Below are 22,041 nucleotides of genomic sequence, written 5' to 3' on the forward strand. Positions count from 1 at the left end.
ATGCTCTTTGAGAGTGCTTAATTAATTGCACTGAGACGAAAGCAATAAACATTTCATAAAATGGGGGAGGAAACCAAATTCAATTAAATATTTATTAGATTTATTACAAAAAGTAAATATGCAAAGAGAAACAAAGGCTAAAGAAAAATGCATACCGTATATGATTAAATTTGTTAAATTTGGAGATCATTAAACATTGATTTTGTAAAGTGAACTTATTCCTGGTAAAAAAGAATTACTTTTCTAAATTTGATTAAGATGCATTTCACAATATCACAATAAAGGTCTAAATACAATATTAATCTCCTGAGAGTGTTTACACTTGAAAATGATTTTTCAGTAATTACAGAATACACAAAAATTAAAAAATGGACATTCACTTATGTTCATAGATGATTAATATGCAAGACACCTTTGCACCATATCCTGCCTTCAAGAACCTTTACACGTGTCATGGACCACTTGATCAACTCTCGCTAAAACGCACTGCATCATATCAAATGAACACAGGGCAGTTTTCAGAATTTTCTCCTCTTGGTCTGGGGGAATGTTTGGCAGCATTACACCTCCGACTGATACAGACATTTCTGTCTTTTCTCTCTTCTTTCTGGGGGTGGCTAACTCCCTCAACTTCAGCTCGTAGTGAGCCCGAGAGAGCTCCAGACCTCGTCGAAGCTTTGCCAAGAAGTCCTCTTGCAACACAGGCACCAGTTTCTTTATGCAAGTCCTGTCCTCTCTGTCTCGTACATAAAGGAATATCAAGAGATTCAGAGCTGCCATTATACTGTCACTCCACTCCAGTAAATCTGTTGTCTCACCGTCTTGCAAAGAACATGCAAGCAACACAAGTTTCTGTAAATTGTGACCACAAAAGTTTGCATCCATCATTTCCTCATTAAGACACTGAGAGACATTTTCTTTCAATTCATGAATAATTACACCCAGTACGCCAGCATGTTTAACAGACACAAGGAGACACTTTAACAAGTTTCTTCTACCTGAACGGTCAAATTTCCTGAGATACGGCCGAAATATGTCTAAAGCTGTTTTTCTCAATTCTAAATTATCACAATATGTCATAACTCTTATCAAAAGTTGAGGAAATGAAGAATGTGCTTTAGCTTCTAAACACTCATTGGGTAATGAACTCTCTAAAATCTTATTCAACAATGTTTTGGATAACATAAGGCCTTTGTGAATAGCAGTGTCATCTTTTCTTTCTAGTAAGTGACCAATCAGAGGAAGACAATTCAAAAACACATACTGATGAGAATATACAAATGGAACCAAGTCGCTTGCCATATTTTGGCTAAGTATGCAATAAAAATAACAGGCTAACGACAGCTGAGAAACACAGTCTTTTTCACTTCCCTCTGACTTCTCAGTCAATTCTTTATCTTCATCTTCCACATCATCACCCTTAACATTAGCTTCTTCACTATCTTCTACACTGTCATCACTTTTCCCATCAGAAGCTAAAATTGTCTTGGATCTATTCCAAGAAATGTGATCAAAAAGGCTGAATGAATTTCCAAAGAGGTGAGCAATCATACATGCAAGTTTTTGGCATGTACGATACAAAGAATTCTCCACTTCACCTTCAGGGCAATAAACATCGAGATAAGTGAAAGGTCGGTCAAAAAGCTGCAAGAGGAAATATGCAAGAAAATGCCTAGAATTCTTCACTTTGCCTCCCCAAACCAGCTCCCCAGTTATGACTTTCTCATAAAACACAACATAAAACTCGGTTAACCACTGCAGGGTTCTGGTTAATTCCTGTACTTCCGGTTGAAGATCTAATAATTTTCTCTCTTCGCCTTCCAAGTTGAAGTTCTTTGGTACATCAAGCGTTACTACATGTGAATACAGTGTATTGAACACCCAAGAAAACATGGTAGATCGTGTCTTTTCAGTCACTTCACGCAAGAGCAGAGTTTGCATTGGCTTTAATAGAACTCTGAAGTATGATTCACAGCGGTTCAATTCAAGCTCTCCAGGAATACAATCAAAGCTTCTTTTGCATTGGCAACAGAAGCAATGTACATCAGAATCTCTTCAATGCATTTCTCTCCTTCCACTAGAGGATCTTCCTGCAGATACTTTAACACAGCTGGCACCAATTCCAAGCTATGGTGAACAAGGTACTGATGGTATTTCTCGTCCTTTATCTCGTCCAGGGCTTCTGAATACCTCCCACTTTCTATTCTATGCCATAAAATCGAAGCAAGGTCCTCCTCGGAATTACCCTGTACAACTTTTATTCCACTGATGCCATTCATTGTGAACTCTTTCACAAAGTTATTTTCAAACTTTCCAACTAGGATTTGTTAGTCAAAGCTGGCAACTATGTATTCTAATTTTAGTACGATGCAAATCTTCAGCTTCGTTATGTCAGCTATCCTTCAACCTGGAATCAAGTGATAAAAGACGACTTTCAGTTTGCATGTGATCCTCTTTTATTTTTGTGTAGCAACACATCTTGGTACAAATTATGCTACGTAATAAAGCAGTACACAGTTCATGTTCCATAAATACTTACCTCTTATTTTACTTATGCTTACTGGCCCAAAGGGCATTGCCAACCTTGGGTCAAAAAGCTAACATGTTCTTGAATCAAAATTACGTACATTGTTGACGATGATTAAAAAATGAATAGGGAGGTTCCATGAGAGGGCTATACATTCTCAAACTTACTCTTGAATTATTTTTGTTTTGAGTCTTGCATAATATGAGACAGATTTGAGCAGTACATTAAATGGGGGGGAGTGGGGGGCAGGTTGTGGATTAGGAAAGGAATTCCATTTACAGCAATGTAGCCTATCTATGAAGCATATATTGTTTAAAAAAATGGTTTTCATTCAAAATACAAATATTGAACTGATTTATTTCCATATAATATTGACTCAAGATGAAATTGCTGAAGTTTACATGTTTTAAATTTGAAATTTACCTTTGCTGAATAGCTAAATCTGAATCAACAAGTCATGTGAGGACAGTCATTCCACTGACGTTATCAAAGGGTTTTCATAGATGTTAATATTAAGAACAATTTTGATAACCTAACAGTAATGCATGTAAACATGTTATCGTTATAATACAATTAAGTTTGTTCATACTTACCTGGCAGATATATATATAGCTGTATTCTCTGATGTCCGACAGAATTTCAAAATTCGCGGCACACGCAGTGGGCGGCCAGGTGGTAGTACCCATTCCCGCCGCTGGGAGGCGGATATCAGGAACCATTCCCATTTCCTATTCATATTTTATCAGTGCCACTGTCTCCTGAGGGGAGGTGGGTGGGCACTTTAATTATATATATCTGTCAGGTAAGTATGAACAAACTTAATTGTATTATAACAATAACATTTTGTTCATGAAACTTACCTGACAGATATATATATAGCTGAATCCCACCTTCGGATGGTGGGAAGAGACAGAATAGGATTTTTAGGAAACTAAATTAAGTAGATGATATACATCTTGGTTCCTCACCTGTTAGCATAGCCGACTTCGTGATTACTGTCACCAAAGTCTGCTTCTGCTTTACTAGAGTTGCCAGCGAGGTAGAGACCTGTAATGCTGGTGCGCTCTAGATGATCTGTCAACGGGGGCGTGACCACAATGTGACTAGACCATATGACCATACTTCTGAGGGCAACGAAGCTAAAACCACCACCTGACCTAACCTATCAAAGTTAGTTCCATAACTTCTAGGCTAAAGAAAAGGAACGCGCCTCAAGCGACCAACCCTTCAAAGTTAAAAGCACACCTATCCCTTTTCTATAGGATAGGATTCGTGTTGCTTCCTGCCCCCAATAATATATCTACGGATATGTATGGTCCTAGCGACTTACAGATCTCAAATGTCGTCTTCACATCCCGTCGGGAGTGTGAAGCGAACACAGAGTTGCTTCGCTAAAGCGTGGCACTCAGGATGTTACTGAGTGTCATGCTCTGTTGAAATGCTTCCGAGGCCGCGCCCTCACCTCTTGAGCATTCATATTAAGAAAAAATCTCAAATCTTTATGCGAACATAATGAATGAGACTTTTTAAAAGAACTCCTTGACTATAATGCCAGGGTGTTCTTGGACATGAACCAGTCTGGTCTTTTTACGGAACACCGCAGATTGTCCGTTGACCTCGACTTTCTATAGTTTTATCAAGATAAAACTTGAGAGACCCGACAGGACTCTCTAATGCCCTTGCCCAATAATTTGTGCCATACCCTTGGTCTCCAAGCCTTCGGGTCAAGGGTTAGACAGGTTTTCGTTCTTACCAAGAACGGAAGGCTTAGAGGACAGACCGCATTATGTCCTTTAAAGCCAAAACCTCTGATGATGGCTAAAACCTCACTAACCCTCTTTGCCGTGGCTAGAGCGGTTAGAATGTTAGCCTTTCTGGTCACATGTATTAAGTTCGCAGAAAGGATAGGTTCGAAATACTTTTGGCATCAGAAACTCAGACTATGTCTAAGTTCCATGCCGGAACCTTCGATCCAGAGAATTTCAAGATCTCCACAGACCTCAAAGATCGTGAAGCTCTGTTGTTTGACAGAACCGAATCTCTGAGCCTAGAGGCCGTCAACAACATATTTGCATATTCTACAATAGTTAGGACTTCTAGCTTATCTCATACTTCAGAGACGGAAAGATAGAACCATAAAGAAATTCACAGAGGTCGAGGTGGAGGAACAGTCATTTTCCCTTCACTATCTCCAGAAACGGCCCCCTCCGATTGAACACTGAAAATAGCAGAACCTGCTTTGCCTTGGCCAAGAGACTGCCATTAATCTTGAAGATCTTATCGCTTCTCGATAGTCTGAACGCCTTCAGACTCAGAGAGGAGAGATATTAGATACTTCACTAAGTGACGATGTTAGATTACACCGATTCTCGGAAGGGTCTTTGGACAATTCTCTCTGAATTACATGACCTCTGTGAATCCAAACCTCTTAAAGGCCAACATGGTGGCGACTAATGCTAATCCTCTAGGATCATGAATAAGGGAACAACTTAAGAGGAAGCTCCTTCGTCTTCAATATTACGAAAAACTTAACGAAAGGACGCCCTCAGTCTCTCCTCAACTTTTGACATACTCTAAGTGAGGATTACTCAAGACGTCAGTAGTTGTGCTGCCTTCGATCGAGAAGACCCGCACGGACGTGCACTAGTTTAACGAACCTCTTGAGGATCGTTACGTTCCGTGCCCAAGCCCATAACCAACTCTCTCTTCTTGAGCTATGAGAGCGCTGAGAAATTATCCGAGATGATTTGGACCACTCGATCAAAACTCACTCTTCGAGGAACTGGAGAGCCGACCAAATTGGCTTCCAATTCTTTCAAACAATGTGCCAGGACATCTGTTCCTCTGTTCGGATGTCTGGCACCCTCTCGCTATCACCCGAGGTGATCCTCAAGCCGTTGAGAGAAAATTAGAATTATTACTAGATCTTTGATGTTATTCCAATTTCTCCGTGAGAAAAAACTGTAGAGGTCTGAATTGCTGTTTATTCAGGGAAAACAAGCTTCTCCAGCGAGGAAATGGTCCCCAGCACTCATCCAATCCCTCACTCAGCCTGCTTCCTTCCCTAAATAAGGCTGCGCTTTGCATAAGCAGGAGAGCATTATTATAGTGCTATGCCGCGGTAGACTCGTACAGAATTCTGTTACAGTGCGGTAAAACCGCACCGAACAGGTATAAGAGATATCTTGTTGAAATTTTCTAAGTAAACGGAAGGCATGTTCATTCATGATTACTAGAAATTTCCTCAACCCGAGGCTAAAATCCATGATTGTAGGGCAGAGAGACGGCTAGTCAGCCATTCCCGCAGGGGAGAGAGACTTAACCAACCGGGCATGTCACAGAGCTAGCCGGTACTGCGTAGATCACAGTAACAGCAGCCTTGTTCATTCATCGTCTCGAGTTGCCAGCTACTCCCTTTACGAAGGAATAGGTATGATATTATCGAGCAAAAGGAAACTCTCAAGCAGGCATATTTAAACGAAACAGAATTCGCTAAATACAGAAGCTGAGTTGGTGTGTCGGTAACAATACCTTAAGAGTTGTTCTTACTCCGAAAACTCTTGGAAGGTTGAAGGGAGTGTCAATTAAATACATTAGAACAACAGTTCTTTCGGCTTCTATCCGTAGAGGTAAATACGATATGCGTATATGACTTGACCCATGCGTTAGCAAAATGACGCAAAGATAAACTACGTAAGTATTGTAGTAATTTGAACATCGAATTCTCTACTACATCTTTCCTCGACGAGGAAGAGAGAAAGAAAGGAAAACGACTGTCCACGTTCTAATGAATGAGACTTTTTAAAAGAACTCCTTGCCTCTTTGCCAAGACTCTTTGCCAAGAGAAGGGAGTAATATTCGAATAGAGATCATCAAGTGAGAACCGAGGATCGAAAAGGACCGTTTCAATGTTCTTATGATATTGGACATAAGACTTCCTGGAATCTAGTCTACAAGTCTTTTTCTTTACTCCCCGGATGAGCCTCTGAAAATGAATGAGAGCTCTTCCGAAATTTGTTAATGAGAGTTTATCCGTTTAAACGATAAAAACGTTAAAATCTATGTCAATGAGAACTACCCCATTTATGAGGGGTCCCCCACTTAAATGACAAAACGTTTAGTATCTTGACAATGGGGAAAACGTCCTTACTTGACAAAACAATTAGCACTTTGCTAATAGGGGAAAACCCTTTAACATGACCGAAAGTCACCCAGGAATCCGAGTATATAATCTTCCCGATTCTCAGAGAAATCGATGAAGAGGCAAGAGGGATCGAAGAAAAAATTCGGGTATGTCTCTCCGCTAACTCCGATTCCTTTTTTAAAAATTTCTGTAAAGGAATGTCCTGTGGAGAGTCCTGAAAAACCTCCTCTTGACGAGCGTTTAGAAAGTGTCAAGCGTCCTAATAAACGTCCTGAACAGCAATAAGACGCCGTCTACAAGTCTTTTTCTCTCGCAAAGCGTCCTGCCGAGCTTCCACTGAAGCGTCCTGGCGAATGTCCACAAAAGCGTCCTCATAAGCGTCCTGCCGAGCGTCCTGCTGAGCGTCCTCAAAAGCGTCCTGCTTAGCGTCCTGGAAAGCGTCCTGCTGAGCGTTCCTCAAAAAACGTCCCCTGCTTAGCTGCGAGCGTTTGTCTGTGCAGAGAACACCAAGTGTTCTGAACGACATTTCAGAGAGGATCTCGTTGAGCGCCCTGATGCATGCAAGGCCCGCCAAGAGGCGTCCTGGCGAGCGACCTTGCCAACATCTCAATGTTATGACGTACCGCGTTTTGCGTAGGACGTTGAATATTTTCAAGGGACGTCCTCATGCGAGTCTCCATGGAGAGCCGCACGCTGCTCCTGAAGTGTGTGAACACTAAAGGAAGACGTACGGCTTTCGTCTTCAAGACGGGCCTTAAAGACCTTCATACCTTCTTACAAAGGCAGTGGCCGCCTGTGCGACAACTTGCGTCTTAGTAATGCAAAAGAACATCTCCAGAAACGCACTCAGCAAAGGAACGCCTGAGCGTCCGAAAGACACCCTCGCAAGGTGCTTGCCGAGCGTCCTGGAGAATGTCTCTACTTATAGGAGGCGTCGAGCACCTCCAAAAAGCTTCCTCAACGTCTAAATTGCCCTTCTTATGCGAACAGAGACATAAGTTGTTTGACTGTGCAAAGCAGCTTGCCGGACGTCAAACTTATCAGCTTGCTTTTTCAAAGTAAAGCGAACGTTACATAACGTATACGGAGCGCCATGAGGAGAGGAGACGAATACTGAGTTGCTCCTTCAAAAGGTGGAATCAAGAATGTCCTTGATTACCATATTCTTTTGGAATGCTAGCGAGGTTGAAACAGCTCTAACTTCATGAGCGTTCACTCGCAGGAGGCTCAAATCACTCTTCTGGCAAGATGAATGAGCCTCCTTAATAATGTCCCTTAGGAAAAGAGCCAGTGCATTCTTCGAAAAGGGTAAATGTGGTCTCTTCCTGAGCACCACAAATTACCCGAAGGACCTCTTAGTTCCTTCGTTTATGTAAATAAAATTTGAGAGCCCTGACAAGGCACAGGACTCTTTCATCCTCTCGTGACGAGAGAGAGGATGTGAAGCGTCCTCTTCTCTAAAGCTTCTTAAGGGGGCGCGAGTCCTTCCGAGAGCTCCAACCCCTGTGTGGGGAGGACGCCTCGGAGGACGAGAAGCAATCCTTCAAGATTCGTGCACGTGCTCGATCTTCGGCAGCCTGGGAAGCGACAACAGGACCTGCCGAAAGGAAGCCAGATCAGCGTGAAAAAACCCGTAACCCTCCTTCGGCTTTTGACATGCCCTCTCTGGTTTCCTGGGAGTCCGACAGGGGTCTAGGCCTAGAGGCGTTATGGGGGCCGATCTGACGTTCCCTCCTGACGAGAGAGAGGACGTGAAGCGTCCTCTTCTCTAAACGCTTCTTAAGAGGGGCGCGAGTCCTTCCGAGAGCTCCAACCCTTGCGCGGGGGAGGACAGCCTCGGAGGACGAGAAGCAATCCTTCAAGATTCGTTGCACGTGGCATGTGCCACGATCTTTAGCAGCCTGGGAAGCGTCAACAGGTCCTGCCGAAGGGACGCCAGATCGGTGGGGAGCCCCCGTAACCCTCTTGTGGCTTTCGACATGCCCTCTCCCTGAGTCCTGGGAGTCCGACAGAGGTCCAGGCCTAGAGGCCATTATGTGGCCGATCTGACGCCCCCTCCACAACATAAGGGGCACTACACTTCACAAACACTGATTGGAGAGCGAGCACTTTAGTCTAAGATTACTTGATGCAATCCTCTAGCAGACACTTCTTCTAGGCCCGTAAGCCATACCACAGGGTTAGGCAAAATAAATTCTACAGGAGGTTAGAAGGTTCATTATTTCTAACTTCTGTTTACTTGGTGGAGGAAAACTGATTCTAACACGCTCTAAAATGCGTACATGAATCCTACTTCTTCCGTAATCAGTCACACATTACACTAATTACATTGATCTTTATGCAAAAGAAAACATGTAAAACTCATATATACTAAGCGAGTGTCTACCGAAAGTTCCGGTAGCCTCACCTTACCCCATGCAGACAACAAAGTCTGAAACTAGGTTAACTAGCTTCAGACATCATATGCAATGAAAAATTTAAACTTATGATAGCGTATGCCTAGCCACAAAATCCAAGTCAATAATCGAAAGAATAATTAGGATACTTAAGCGGCTAATGAAGTTTCAAAATCCTGGAGCGGAGGTCTGTAAACAGTTGTTTACCGACCGGCGACAGAAAAAATATGAATAGAAAATGGGAATGGTTCCTGATATCCGCCTCCCAGCGGGGGGCGGGAATGGGTAACTACCACCTGGCCGCCCACTGCGTGTGCCGCGAATTTTGAAATTCTGTCGGACTTCAGAGAATACAGCTATATATATATATCTGTCAGGTAAGTTTCATGAACAAAATAATGATTACAAAGCACTTATGTGGGAAAACACAAGGTGCACAAGACTCATGTGTACAAAAGGCACTTGCAATCTTTAGGACAAGCAAGGTAGTAAATATACATACATATAAGGAAGGATAATACAACCTGCAACATCACAAGGTTGGTTTAACCCAAAACAACATGAAGCAGGGCTAAAGGTAGTCTATGGGGGACAATGCCCACAAGGTCAGATGGACTAGCACACCATAAGTTATTATTGTTATTCAGAAGATGAAACCTATTCCTATAGAACAAGCCCACAGGGGCCACTGACTTGAAATTCAAGCTTCCAAAGACTATTATGGTGTTCATTCAGAAGTAAAAGGAGGCATAGGGAAATACATAAAGAAGAGAGCCCACTTACTACACAAGAAAAATAAATTAATAAATAGATAAATAGATAACAAAAACACTATGAAAAGTATCCCCCTAAATACTATTGGAAAAGTTAAAGTGGTCACCCAGTTGAGATAAACCACTCCTAAGTTAGGTTAGGTCAGGTTGTCACCCCAGGTAGCCTATACAACTGGCGTACAAGGTTGGGAGGTTGGTCAAAGCTGCCCCCACCCTACTCGGTCAAAAAGGGTGTATGCATGTCTCTTTTGAATCTGTGTAGTTAACAAGAAATGATAGTTAATAAAAGGATTGTACTGAGATGATAATTAATGAGATGGTTATTAGAGTCGACAATTAGGTATTGAGATAACTGATGAGAGATGATAACTAATGAGTTTAGGGGGAAACACCGCAGTGGAGCCATTGTCATCGCGTGGCTCAACCTCATTCACTCGATATTTAATTGGTGAATCAAGAATATAATTACATCTTTAAGCATACCATTCACAAGATTGAAGTTTCGTAAACATAATGTCATATATGAAAGCGCCATACAAACTAAAATAAGCACGTGAAGTCTTCGGAAAATATGTTTTCAAGGCAGTATTGAAATCCAATATGGTGGCATCCGCGTGACGTGCCGTTCGTAACCATAGCCAAGCCACCATCTTTCCCAGCCTTCCCAGCACTCATTTGAATAATGTTAGTGTAAATATGTAACGTTTATTAATCTTACTCAAGATTGCAGTTGTAATCTGCACAATAAAACAACATTTTGTTGCTTAGGTAAGTGAAAGTATGAAAATGGAATTTTTATTCTAAAATTAATATTAATAATACTTACCTGTATAATTTATCTAGCCCTAAATCCCCAAAAACCGCCACCAAAATTTACCACATTGGCAACCCTGTTACCTCCTATTCTGTCCGCCAGTTGGCAACACTGTCGTTGACAGATACGAAAACCTTCCCTCAAATCAGTTGTGATAGGCAGATCGTGGGGTAGGCTGGGTGGGACTAGATAAATTATTACAGGGTAAGTATTATTAATATTAATTTAGAATAAAAATTCCATATTAATAAACATTACCTTAATAATTCATCTAGCCCGATTAAACCACATTGAAAAGGAGGAGGGAATCTGAATACAATTTCCCCTTCGGACAGAATAGGAGAAAACAAACAAAGAAATATATATCATAGGCAGTCAAAACTCAACCCAAGGTCAAGATACTAACAACTCAAAGTCTCCTACCATAATGCCACCAACTGCGGTAGCACAGGACAAGGGTAGTAAGGTGCATAGTCAGTCCGTCTGTACTAAAGTCAGGTGACCGACCAGGTGACCAGTCAGACGAATTGCGGACAGCAAGGCTGCACCCTGAAGACTATCAAGCACTATTCTTTCCCTAAAGGATGAGTGTCTGGACTGTCTGGGCGATTCAAAGCTAAGCAAACCTTGGGGGTGTATCAACGCAACCCGAAGTCGCCAGCAACGAATCGGATCGTGAGCAAAACTCCTAACTCGAGCTTTCTGGTGCCAAGAGAAAGGAGCGCGGAGCAAAAAGGCGATTCAGTCCCGAAGGACGAATGCCTGACAGTCCAACCTGGTCTCATGTTACACGATCAATCGGGGGTGGTATCAACGCAACCGACTTCGTCAACAAGAAACTCAGGGCTACTAAATGTCGCCTGATCTCCACAGTGTCTGACTCTGAGAAGACAGGTGAGACAAAAAGTAGATGGTGAGCGAGTCACCAGATGGACAGCAGACGATCCATCGACTAATTCCCTGTCCAGGACAGTGGAAAGAAGCAGGAGTCGTCAGGACAAGCGAACCAGTGGCTAGTCCTAGGTCAGCATCGACTCTGGGAGAAGCGTAGTCGCCAGTGCCGACAACCCAGTGGCTGGAACCATTTCACACTGAAAATGGAAGCAGCATGAGTTGCCAAGCAGTCAGTCCATTGTTCATCAAAAACACCTAAATACCAAACTGCCTAATTCCCATTATAACTACGTCAAAAACTGCCATGGGTTATAATACAAAAACAAAAAATATATACAACAAAAAAATTAATGAATAATATACAGGTAGCAACCAACGTAAAACAGGAAGACTACCGCTAATTCCCCTCCTGTCTGACGACCTGTCCTGCCATCACCAACGGGCCCAAAGAACGAAGGTCGCCTAGAACTAGAGAAATATCCCTCAAGTAAAAAGAGGCAAAAACAGAAGTAGAACGCCAAGTCGCCGCCTCAAGCACCTTGGCGACTGAGACATTCTTCATAAAAGCTACTGATGTAGCAACTGCTCTAATACTGTGTGCTCTCGGCGTCTGGTGCTTCCCCAGACAGCTGAACCACCAGTTTTAACGATAAGATCTCTGAGAAAAAAGGATACACCATCTTTGAAATAGGTCTCTTGACATTTCGGGTGTGAAACAAACAGATGACGGGGACGACCCTGAATGTCCTTCGTGCGGCGTAAATAACATGAGAGCGCCCTAACAGGGCAAAGAACTAATTCCTCATTTAAATTACCAACAAAGTCGACCAACGACTTCAGTACGAAAGACCTGGGAATGGGATTATCAGACGATTCAGTCTTTGCGACAAATTCAGGAAGGTATGACAAAATCATGTCTTGTCCAGATCTGGCAACCAGAAAAGAGAGTGCTTGCAGTTCACCCACCCTCTTGGCTGTAGCCAATGAGACAAGGAAGAGTGTCTTAGAAGAGAGGTCCCTAAATTTGGCAGAATTCAGAGGCTCAAACGGAGGGAACCTTAAGGCTTGAAGGACTTTGTTAACGTCCATGTCGGAGGCGAACACTGCGGCCTGGGTCGAGATAGGGAAAAAAGATCGAAGTAAACTCTCTAATGACATAAGATGAAGAGATCTCAGAAGCCTTGCCTTAAAAACATAGGAAAGCATAGACCTATAACCCTTAATGCACGAAGGTGACAGGGCCCTGTCATGATGTAAATGAACTAAAACTCCGCTACTTTCGGTAAGGAAGGTCTAGAAATTGAATGTCCTTGAGACTTACACCAACGCCTGTAAACCGACCATTTAGCCTGATAATTTACTCTGGTTGATTGCCGCCTGGCAAGAGCCAAACTGTCGCGCCACTCTGGAGGAGAACCCTTCGTGCTTGGAGAACCTCCTGACAGTCTCCAGGCATGAAGATGAAGCATGTGGAGCCTCTGATGGACCGATGAAAATGGGGTTGTTTGAGAAGATCTGGTCTCTCTGGCAGGCGAATGGGGGGTTCCACCAGTGCTTCCAGAAGGTCGGGAAACCACTCCTTCTGTGGCCAGAAGGGGGCGATCAAGGTGAGATCCAGACGCTTGGTTGCCCTCACTTGTTGAGGACTGACCTCACCAGAGAGAACGGAGGAAAAGCATAGGCTTGAAGTCCCTCCCAGTCCTGCAAAAGAGAGTCTGTCCGGCAACTCTGAGGAGTCTGGTAAGGGGCGAAGAATATCTGGCGCACCGAAAATTCAGTGGGGTGGCAAACAGATCGACTGTGACAGGCCATTTCTTCCTGAGGCTGTCGAAGACTTCCTGGCAAAGTGTCCACTCCGACCTTGAACTTCGTTCGGTCTCGACAAGGCGTCTGCTAAGACGTTGTGATGGCCCAGGATAAACTGAGGGACCAACGTAATCCCCCTGTCTTCTGCCCAACACAGGATTGATCGGGCTTCTTGAGTGAGAAGATCCGACTGTGTGCCGCCTTGGTTTCTCAAGTACGAGACTGCTGTGGTGTTGTCGACAAAAGATCGCGACAACCGACTCCAACAGTTGTTCCTGAAATGAAAGAAGGCCTAGGTACACTGCCCTCAGTTCCCTCCAATTTATTGACATGCTCCTCTCCTCCTCTAACCAAAGGCCCGAAGCGGCTTCGGAGCCCAGGTGTGCGCCCCAACCTTGATCCGAGGCGTCTGACCAAAACATTAGGTCCGGAGGAACCGAAAGAAGAGATGTCCCTGACTTGAGGCGGTGAACTTGCATCCACCAACGGAGATCCTTCCGACATTGTGGAGAAGAGGCGACTATCGTGTCCTCGGACACGAAATCCATGACTGGCGAAGTGTCGACTGAAGGGACCTCATTCTGAGACGACCTCCGGGAACCAGTTGGATGAGGGATGACAAATGGCCCAGGAGAGACCTCCAAAGAGAAACTGGCTGCATTACGGAGGACAAAAATTCTTCGATCAGACTCAGAAGCTTGTCATTCCGTTTCTGAGCGGGAGAAGCCCTCAAAATCTGGGAATTCAAAACAATCCCCAGATAAGTCATGATCTGGCAAGGGATTAGATTGGACTTGCGAAGTTGACACGAATGCCCAACTCGACACAAAGAGACAGAACTATCTCCCTCGACCGGAGACATTTCTCTAGAGATTCGGCCTGGACTAGCCAATCGTCCAGATACCGAAGCATCCTTACATTTAACTGATGCAGAATAGCTGAAACAGGAGCCATCACCCGAGAAAAGACCTGTGGAGCAGTGGTGAGGCCGAAACAAAGGGTCTTGAACTGGAAAACTCCCGAGTCCGTGAAAAACCGAAGGTAAGGTCTGCTTCTTGGATGGAGGCTTGACCCCTGATTGAGTGAGGGGAATAACTGCTGAACTCGAGAGGACGATTGGAAAGTGGAGGTCTGGAAACAAAAGGGATCTCGTAACCTTCCTTCAGGACCTCCACCACCCAAGCATCCACCGCTCTCCCCTGCCAAGCTGACCAATGGCGAGAGACAAGCTCCTACTGCGGTCTCCAGGCGAGGTGATGACTCCTACTTCCGAAATTCTTACGCAGAGACAAGGAAGAAGAAGAAGAAGAAGAAGAAGAAGGTCCTCCTGGAGGTTGAGCTCTTTCTCTGCCCTTGGAGCCACGCCAAGAACCTCTCCCGTGTTTCAAAGGGTGAGCACCAGAGGATGAAGAAGAGGCACCAGCAACCTGAGATGTACTCTGGAAAAAAGAGCCAGGAGGAGGTTGTTGGGCTGGAGCAGAAGGTACAGATCTGGTCCTAAACTTACGCTTACTCCTTGAAGGAATGGGAGGAAGACCAGAGGAAAAAGCTCTTGATAAGGCCCAGTGAGCTTGGGAAGAGGCATCACCTTGATGTTCCTTCAAAACCTCAGAAAGCACAGAAATATCGAAAAGGAAATCGCCAAAAGGAGAAGAGGACACAGACGGGTTCTCTGAATCTCCGATACAGAGGAGGGTAACTGCGACAAATACAGGTTACGTCCTTAGAGAAACAAGAAAGGCCTGCATTGAAGCAGCAAGCTCGTTCTGATGTACAGAAGCGATTGAAATGGATGAGCAGAATTTCTCAAAAAGAGGAGCATCAGGAGGAACAAACTCCCGGAGTCCCTTGATACATTAAAAAGCCCTCCGAGGACCACATATTGAAGGATTGAGCTTCTTGTAAGGAGCTCATAACAGCTCCATAGCAATAAAATCTTCAATTGAGACAGAGACCGAAGCCTTAGAAGGCAAGGGTTGACTTGAAAGTCGGACAAAATCAGGATTTGGCTTGGGGGGTCGAGAGAATGAAGAATCATCCGCCACCTGGTAAACTCCTCTCCGGTGTCGTAGAAGAGAAGAGAGCTTCCTCTTCCCTTCCCCGATCACCTTCGAAAGTTTAGCGGCAACGTCCGTCCTCACTCTCGCGAACCTCTGGGCAAAGGGAAACGTAAAAAAATTCCCGTGACCGGGAAGGACCGTCAGAAAAATCCCTTCTGTAATACAACGAGGCGGAGGCTGCTTCTGCTCTTTAGGCCTCGCCTGAGAAGAAAACTCAAAATTAAAGCAAAAGTTTCTTGAATTCTACATCATGACATCCATTCGAGGAAACATCAATATCACACGAATCCGCGTCATCATCATCATCATCGTCAGATCCTAACTTAGAAACTTCCTCTGAAGTAAAATCCTGACGACTAGCTATCTTAGGTCTGACACTAATATCCCTCCCCCCTTCTCCTAAATAAGCGCCCTTTGGCACTGTTACGGGACTAACAGGGGACACGTCGGGTAAAGATTCGTTAGGCACCTGCCCGGACCGGATCCCCCCTAGGCCTTCGCCACGACGGGGTTCACAAGCCGGGTATCTGTCGCACCGTTACCCATGGTGCTGTCGACAGGTACCTGACGAGGAGCTGAAATGAATCTAAAAGTGTGTTAGACATTCTAGTAAAGGCTTCTTGAAAATTCTCTGACAGATTGTTAAACTTAGCAGAAATATCTCTATCTAGACTAAGCTGTAATTTCTTAAAATTCTGTTTCCAGGTAGTTTCCAATGCCAAAATCTTAGAATCTACATCAGAACTAACTTCACTAATTACCGGTTGTACAGGGGGCAAAGCATCAATTAATTCGGAATCGGAGTCGTACGATACCGAAACCGAAGAGCCAGAATCATGAGCGCCAAGTCAAAGAATTCGTTAGATACAGTTTTAGCAATCGTTATTCTTTTTCTCCTTAACCGTATTCTTTTACGCTGCAAGATTGTTTGGCGTTTCATATAAGCCGTCATATCCTCGTCAGACCAGGGCTTACATACGTCACAACGAGAAGTCAAGTCACAAACCTGTCCACGACAAGAACTACAAATGTCATGGGGTTCATACTCCCTGCTACTCATCCTTGTCCCACAAACCGGGCAGTTCCTGATGTTGCTGGCAGAAGGAAGCATCGTAATTTCTTGGTAATCCATTGTAGAATTGGACAGGTCAGTAGTTCCGGGTCGCGCAAAAGTTCGTAATTTAAGATAAGAACCACAAACAGAAATCAAAGTTAATTCACTATTTCGTGATGTAATGCGTGAGTGGTAATTCATATAAAGTTTCATTTAACAAATAATGAAAGCTTTAAAGGCACAAAAATGTTTAAGGAAATTTATAAAGAGCGGCCGTGATGTAAACAACACGGGCGCTCGTTAACAACTGATTTGAGGGAAGGTTTTCGTATCTGTCAACGACAGTGTTGCCAACTGGCGGACAGAATAGGAGGTAACAGGGTTGCCAATGTGGTAAATTTTGGTGCGGTTTTTGGGGATTTAGGGCTAGATGAATTATATTAAGGTAATGTTTATTAATCTTCTTATTTGATTGCAATTATACACATTTTGGTCTTAATTCACTCCAAACTGCACTTGAACTATGTTGCGGTTCCTGGTTCCTAAGCGCTCACTCCACAAACACAGTTACGGGCAGCACACGAGTACATGGTTTACAACGTGCAAAGCTTTATTCCCTTAATTGTTTACTTTACTCATTATTTAGTTTAACTTTACTTTATTACTTCAAAATGTCTATTTAATTCATGTCTATTATCCCTTTTTTGCAACTAAATTAACCCCGAAAAATTACAGATATTTCTGACTTACATACGAGCAGACGACAGCAAAATGACTCATCGTTGCCAATCTAGTGGAGCTTCACACATTTCACACATAGGCCGATGCATTTACAAACTGTTTCCATGAATTCTAGTTGTCATAGTAATGCAGTAATGATAAAATTGCTGTAATATGTATATATACTTCAAATAGATGCACTTATTTCACTTATTCCTCCAGTTTTGTGTACGTCTTATACCCAGTTTGGAGGGTAAACACATACCAATTGGCAACACTGATAAACAATTGAAGAGCGCGAAGAGCGCCGTAGGTACTGTTCACAAGCAAAACTGTTGATATTTGAGTCAGGAATCTAGTTACTTTTTCAACAACGAATATTTTCAAATTAATATTCATGAATATGTAAAAATATTTATGCAATTCATGACCTTATGCTGCCGTTTAAATATTTATTTAAATAATTATCTAGTGCAAGCTTCTTCTTCTTCTACTACCAAAAATTGTAGTTTCCTTAAAAAAGTAGTGGTTGGTAGTCGGTGTTTACGATTGTTGTGATGAAAGTGACCCAGCGTCTATGGGTACAAGTGGTGTGCGGATTTAGCACAGGAAATAAGAAGTTTATTGACACAAGCAACTCTGCAAACATCGAGAAGGCGTCAATCTTCTAAATATTCAGAGTTGTAAGTAAAAATTTCAAAAGTGTCATGGAGGTAGTGTGCACTGCGTAGGGCCAAACGTTTCATTACCCTCTGTTTAATCTTAAAATATGGCCTTAATTTCTAACTATGGAGAAAATACTTACTTTGAAAGGAGAGTAGAGGTCTCGAGCTCCTCCTCTCACCATCAACAACTCATGACTGATGACCATCTCCAGTGTCAGGACATGTTAAAGTACTTTTTCGGAGGGTGGCCTCAAACGCAGCAGTCAGTGGCTCGGCTAGTCCAGTCGGTTGTTTACCCTATAGTTATTAAGATAATAATTGTGAGGGATGATAATGAACAAGAGATGAAAATGAATGAGCTGATAGGCTAATTAACATGAGATCATAATTATCAAGACACAGCGTAATAATTTGGTAATTAATAAATAACCAAAATAAATGATCGTACCAAGATGAAGGTAACATTTGTTACCTTCAGTTGTTCAAAAATTACATACCTAACTTAGGTTAGTAGTTTAGGGTAGAATACATTTGCCTACTTTCCTTACTGCCGTATAAATTAACATTAAAACTTAATAAAAAAAACACAAAAATGCATTTAACCTCCAAAATAATTATCCAAATAACGTAAAATAGATACTAAAAAAAAATAAATACCTAGCCTAGTACTCGTAGCCTTGCCCAAGTGTTAGGTAACAGGATAAATGGGTAAACTTACCCGAGATTCTCGGGGCAAATAGGTACTTGGCCACCTGTCTGACACTAAACATCTGGTTCATTGCTCAAAGACTGCCGGCACTTTTGAGTTAACCTATTTTACGAAGATGGGGAATGGTAATTATCAATAACCCTCAGGAGAAATGGCTTCTGTAACAGCAGTAGTAGTAGTAATAGATAGAGATTTTCTTTGAAACGGCCCCTTCTTTTGTGCTCGTTCTATTCCTTCTTTGCTTGTGTTTCTCTTTAAATTTATTGATATCTCTGTGATACCATATTAATCTTTCATAAATTTCTTCCTACATTCAGTTTTTTCGTTTGACGGAACTACAAATAGAAGGATGTAAGTTATCAGTTCATCTTCCTTTTCTCCTCTGTTTGAGTTTGTTTATGTTTATTAATGTCTCTGAAATACCATAACTCTTTTATAAATTCCCTCCTATTTTCAATTTATTCTTTTGAAATATCTGCAAACAGAGAAATTAACGATAAACGTCAAGGGAAATCGCGTTTACAACATTTTTGTTGTTGGAAGTTTTGGGATTGTAAGACTCTATAACGGCCCTCTCATCTTTTCACTCTGTTTTTTTTATTTGCTTCCACATTAAATGCGGATTCTATTCCTCACTGAAAATTAGGATTCCTAATCCTTCCACCTGCTTATCTTAATCTGCTGGAACGCTGCTATTTTACACTATTCATCCATGTATTCTGGACATAAAAATACCATAAAATATATGTAACGATGTATGCTGAACTTGAAAATAAAAGAAAATATGAAATATGCCTTTACCTTTACTATACCCCACACAATTTGCATTACCACAACCTGTTACATGTAACGTTCATTCATAAACATTTATGAATTGATTCTGGCTCTAAAGAAACCTATAGACGCATAGGTATCATCACATATCTGAAATTTCTTGGGCACACAAAAATGTGTAAGGGGAGAAAACGTAATACTCAACCAGTTTACTGGATAATTAGGTGCTGGCTAAAGGTCTTTGAATCCATTAGACGATAAATAAAGAAGTGTTTCTTGCAAATATTTGTACAGAAATTACATGACATAAAAACTTTATTAAATGAATATAAATAAATGAACAAATGAGCTCTAAAAACAGATCCATATTCTCTAATAAGTACAGTATACATTCCGCAAGGCTTATAAGGAATGACAGCGATTACATAGAAACTGTTTTCTGTCACATTCTTCTCCAACGGAACGTGCACGTTCTACAACCCTTGGCCAATAAGTTGTTGAGCTTTCCAAAACCGTTGTATGGGATTTCCAACCTCGTTAATTTGGACAGATAAAATAGGCCGAGTTCCTTAAGTTGCACCTAATATAATACATCTAGGCCGAGTGGCTTAAGATGCACATAATATAATACATCTAGGCCGAGTGACTAAAGGTGCAAAGAAAATAACGCATCTAGGCCTAGTGGCTAGAGCTGCGCATAAAATAACTCATCTAGGCTGAACGACTCAAAGTTGTAGACTAAAATAACGAAGAATTTTTTTTCTCAATGTCTTCTAAGATAAGTACATTTGAGTAGCAATGTAGTTATATCACTTAAAGGCCTATAAGAACATAGTTTATCTTAACTTTTATATATCCCGGGTTATTTCACCCTTAAAACAGAAGATCCTCTCCCGTCCTTTACCGTAAGCGTGATTGACGTTCGAGTATAAGGTTTAGGACGGCTCTCAAGTCCGCTGATTTAATCGCGTGAAATTTATCGCTTGCTTTATTTGGCGTCCCTTTCTATGGAATGACAGAGGTCCTCTCTCTCTCTCTCTCTCTCTCTAAACTAAATGTCCTTTTTTCTGGCTTATCGTCTTTATCTCCTGCTTATTCTTCTTCTTGAGTTTTCTCTCGCAATAATTTATCACTGTTCGTTTTACACCCTTTTGTGGTTCATCTTCTTGTTCTTCGATTTTCTTTTATTCTTTGTCTCCTTGTTATCTCCTTGTCTTGTTTACATAATCCTCCTCCCCCCACCCCTTCTTCTTCTTCTTCTTCTTCTTCCTTCTTCTTCTTCTTCTTCTTCTTCTTCTTCGCTTACAAAGCTCGTGACTGATGTGTCAAAACCACCCACCGTCTCTCTCTCTCTCTCTCTCTCTCTCTCTCTCTCTCTCTCTCTCTCTCTCTCTCTCTCTCTCTCTCTCTCTATGAATTTCTTCTTCCCTTTCTTTCGTGTAAATGAAGGATTTAGCAAATTGATGAAGAAGAAGAAGAAGAATTGCCAACAGCTTCTTCTTCTTCTTCTTCTTCTTCTTCTTCTTCTTCTTAGCTTAATCTGTAATTGGGTCGCTGTTTATATAAACAAATGACAAATTACACTCCTACCAACCGAGACAGAGCAACTCTAGTGGCTGTTGTCAGACTTCACTTATACCTTTACTTTTAGTTTCAAAATCTCACAGACGTCTCTCTTCCACAATTCAGTTCCAAACAATAATCCACTTTGGTAACAATCATAAGAACTGATTTCCATTAGGCCTAGGTACAGGATTTCCGATCTGATCTAGAACCAAAGCCCGTGCGATCAAATGGCTGGATTAGTCTTGAACTTATAGGTGCTTGATTCCGTGATAGAAGTAAAACTTTTTTTGGTTGGGTGGTTTAGACTCAGACGACTTTAGTCCAGCACGGGCTCTTTCCTTAGGGGGTCCTTGTCTTGTGCCTAGGGATTCAGAAGATGATCCCTATTCATATGGAACAAGCCCACCACAAGCTTCCTAAGAATATCATGGTGTCCATTGGGAAGGAGTAAGAAGAGGTAAAAGTAAATACAGAAAGAAGAGACCTTGCTTACTAAAAAAAAGAAAAAAAGAAAAATTATAGTAATAAATTGATTAATATATGGATTCCTAAATGTCAAGTAACAAGGTAAGTGTAAAATAGAGGTGTTCGTTCGTACAACGCAGGTGTGTTCAACACCTGCATTGCCTTTTCTGGCATTCCTTTGGTCAACGAACTTAAAACAGTATTGGGACAGGTTCGTACTTGGGAGGGTGGCAACCAAGATCTGTGTTCAATCACAAAAACAATTCAATTTCTTGTAAACCCAACTGAGATTACTTAATGATATGAAATACTGGAGGTCAAGAACTTGAAAACAATACAACATAAGCTACTATACTCGTATACACGTGAAGGAATTACTCATATTTATGGAATTATCATACAAAGCGAAGCTGCAGAAGAGAGAGAGAGAGAGAGAGAGAGAGAGAGAGAGAGAGAGAGAGAGAGAGAGAGAGAGAGAGAGAAATTTCAACCCAGCAGGATTCGCAATTTCTCCTCATCGGTGCAACCAGCGTCATCCATCATTTTGTTTTGTTGGAACGACGTTTGTAAATGTATTCACAAATCAAAGTCTACGAAAAGATATACGTAAGTTGTTGTTTCAGCATCTGTCAAGTCAGAAGACGTCAGTCTTCTTCTTCTTCTTCTTCTTCTTC

At 42.1% G+C, this 22,041-nt stretch overlaps 2 protein-coding genes across 2 annotated transcripts in view; both read right to left on the reverse strand.

The window, feature by feature from the left end:
* LOC135214426 (ubiquinone biosynthesis protein COQ9-B, mitochondrial-like) overlaps positions 1 to 18,751 on the reverse strand; it is a 32,175-nt gene extending 13,424 nt beyond the window's left edge. Inside the window, exon 1 of the mRNA XM_064248703.1 lies at positions 18,572 to 18,751. Within this exon, the coding sequence (XP_064104773.1) occupies positions 18,572 to 18,632 (61 nt within the window). The 5' untranslated portion in view covers positions 18,633 to 18,751. The remainder of the gene's footprint in view (positions 1 to 18,571) is intronic.
* Positions 84 to 2,136, reverse strand: LOC135214424 (glomulin-like). The gene has a single exon (XM_064248701.1). It carries the CDS (start codon positions 1,939 to 1,941, stop codon positions 433 to 435), a length of 1,509 nt encoding a protein of 502 aa, XP_064104771.1. The 5' UTR covers positions 1,942 to 2,136; the 3' UTR covers positions 84 to 432.
* Positions 18,752 to 22,041: the final 3,290 nt, after the last annotated feature.

Source organism: Macrobrachium nipponense, chromosome 45 (genome assembly GCF_015104395.2).
Source record: "Macrobrachium nipponense isolate FS-2020 chromosome 45, ASM1510439v2, whole genome shotgun sequence".
Taxonomy (NCBI): domain Eukaryota; kingdom Metazoa; phylum Arthropoda; class Malacostraca; order Decapoda; family Palaemonidae; genus Macrobrachium; species Macrobrachium nipponense.

Bases quoted from the DNA above. Each gene is read 5' to 3' on its own strand.
- LOC135214424 (XM_064248701.1), bottom strand. From the start codon at position 1,941: ATGCAAACTCTGCTCTTGCGTGAAGTGACTGAAAAGACACGATCTACC.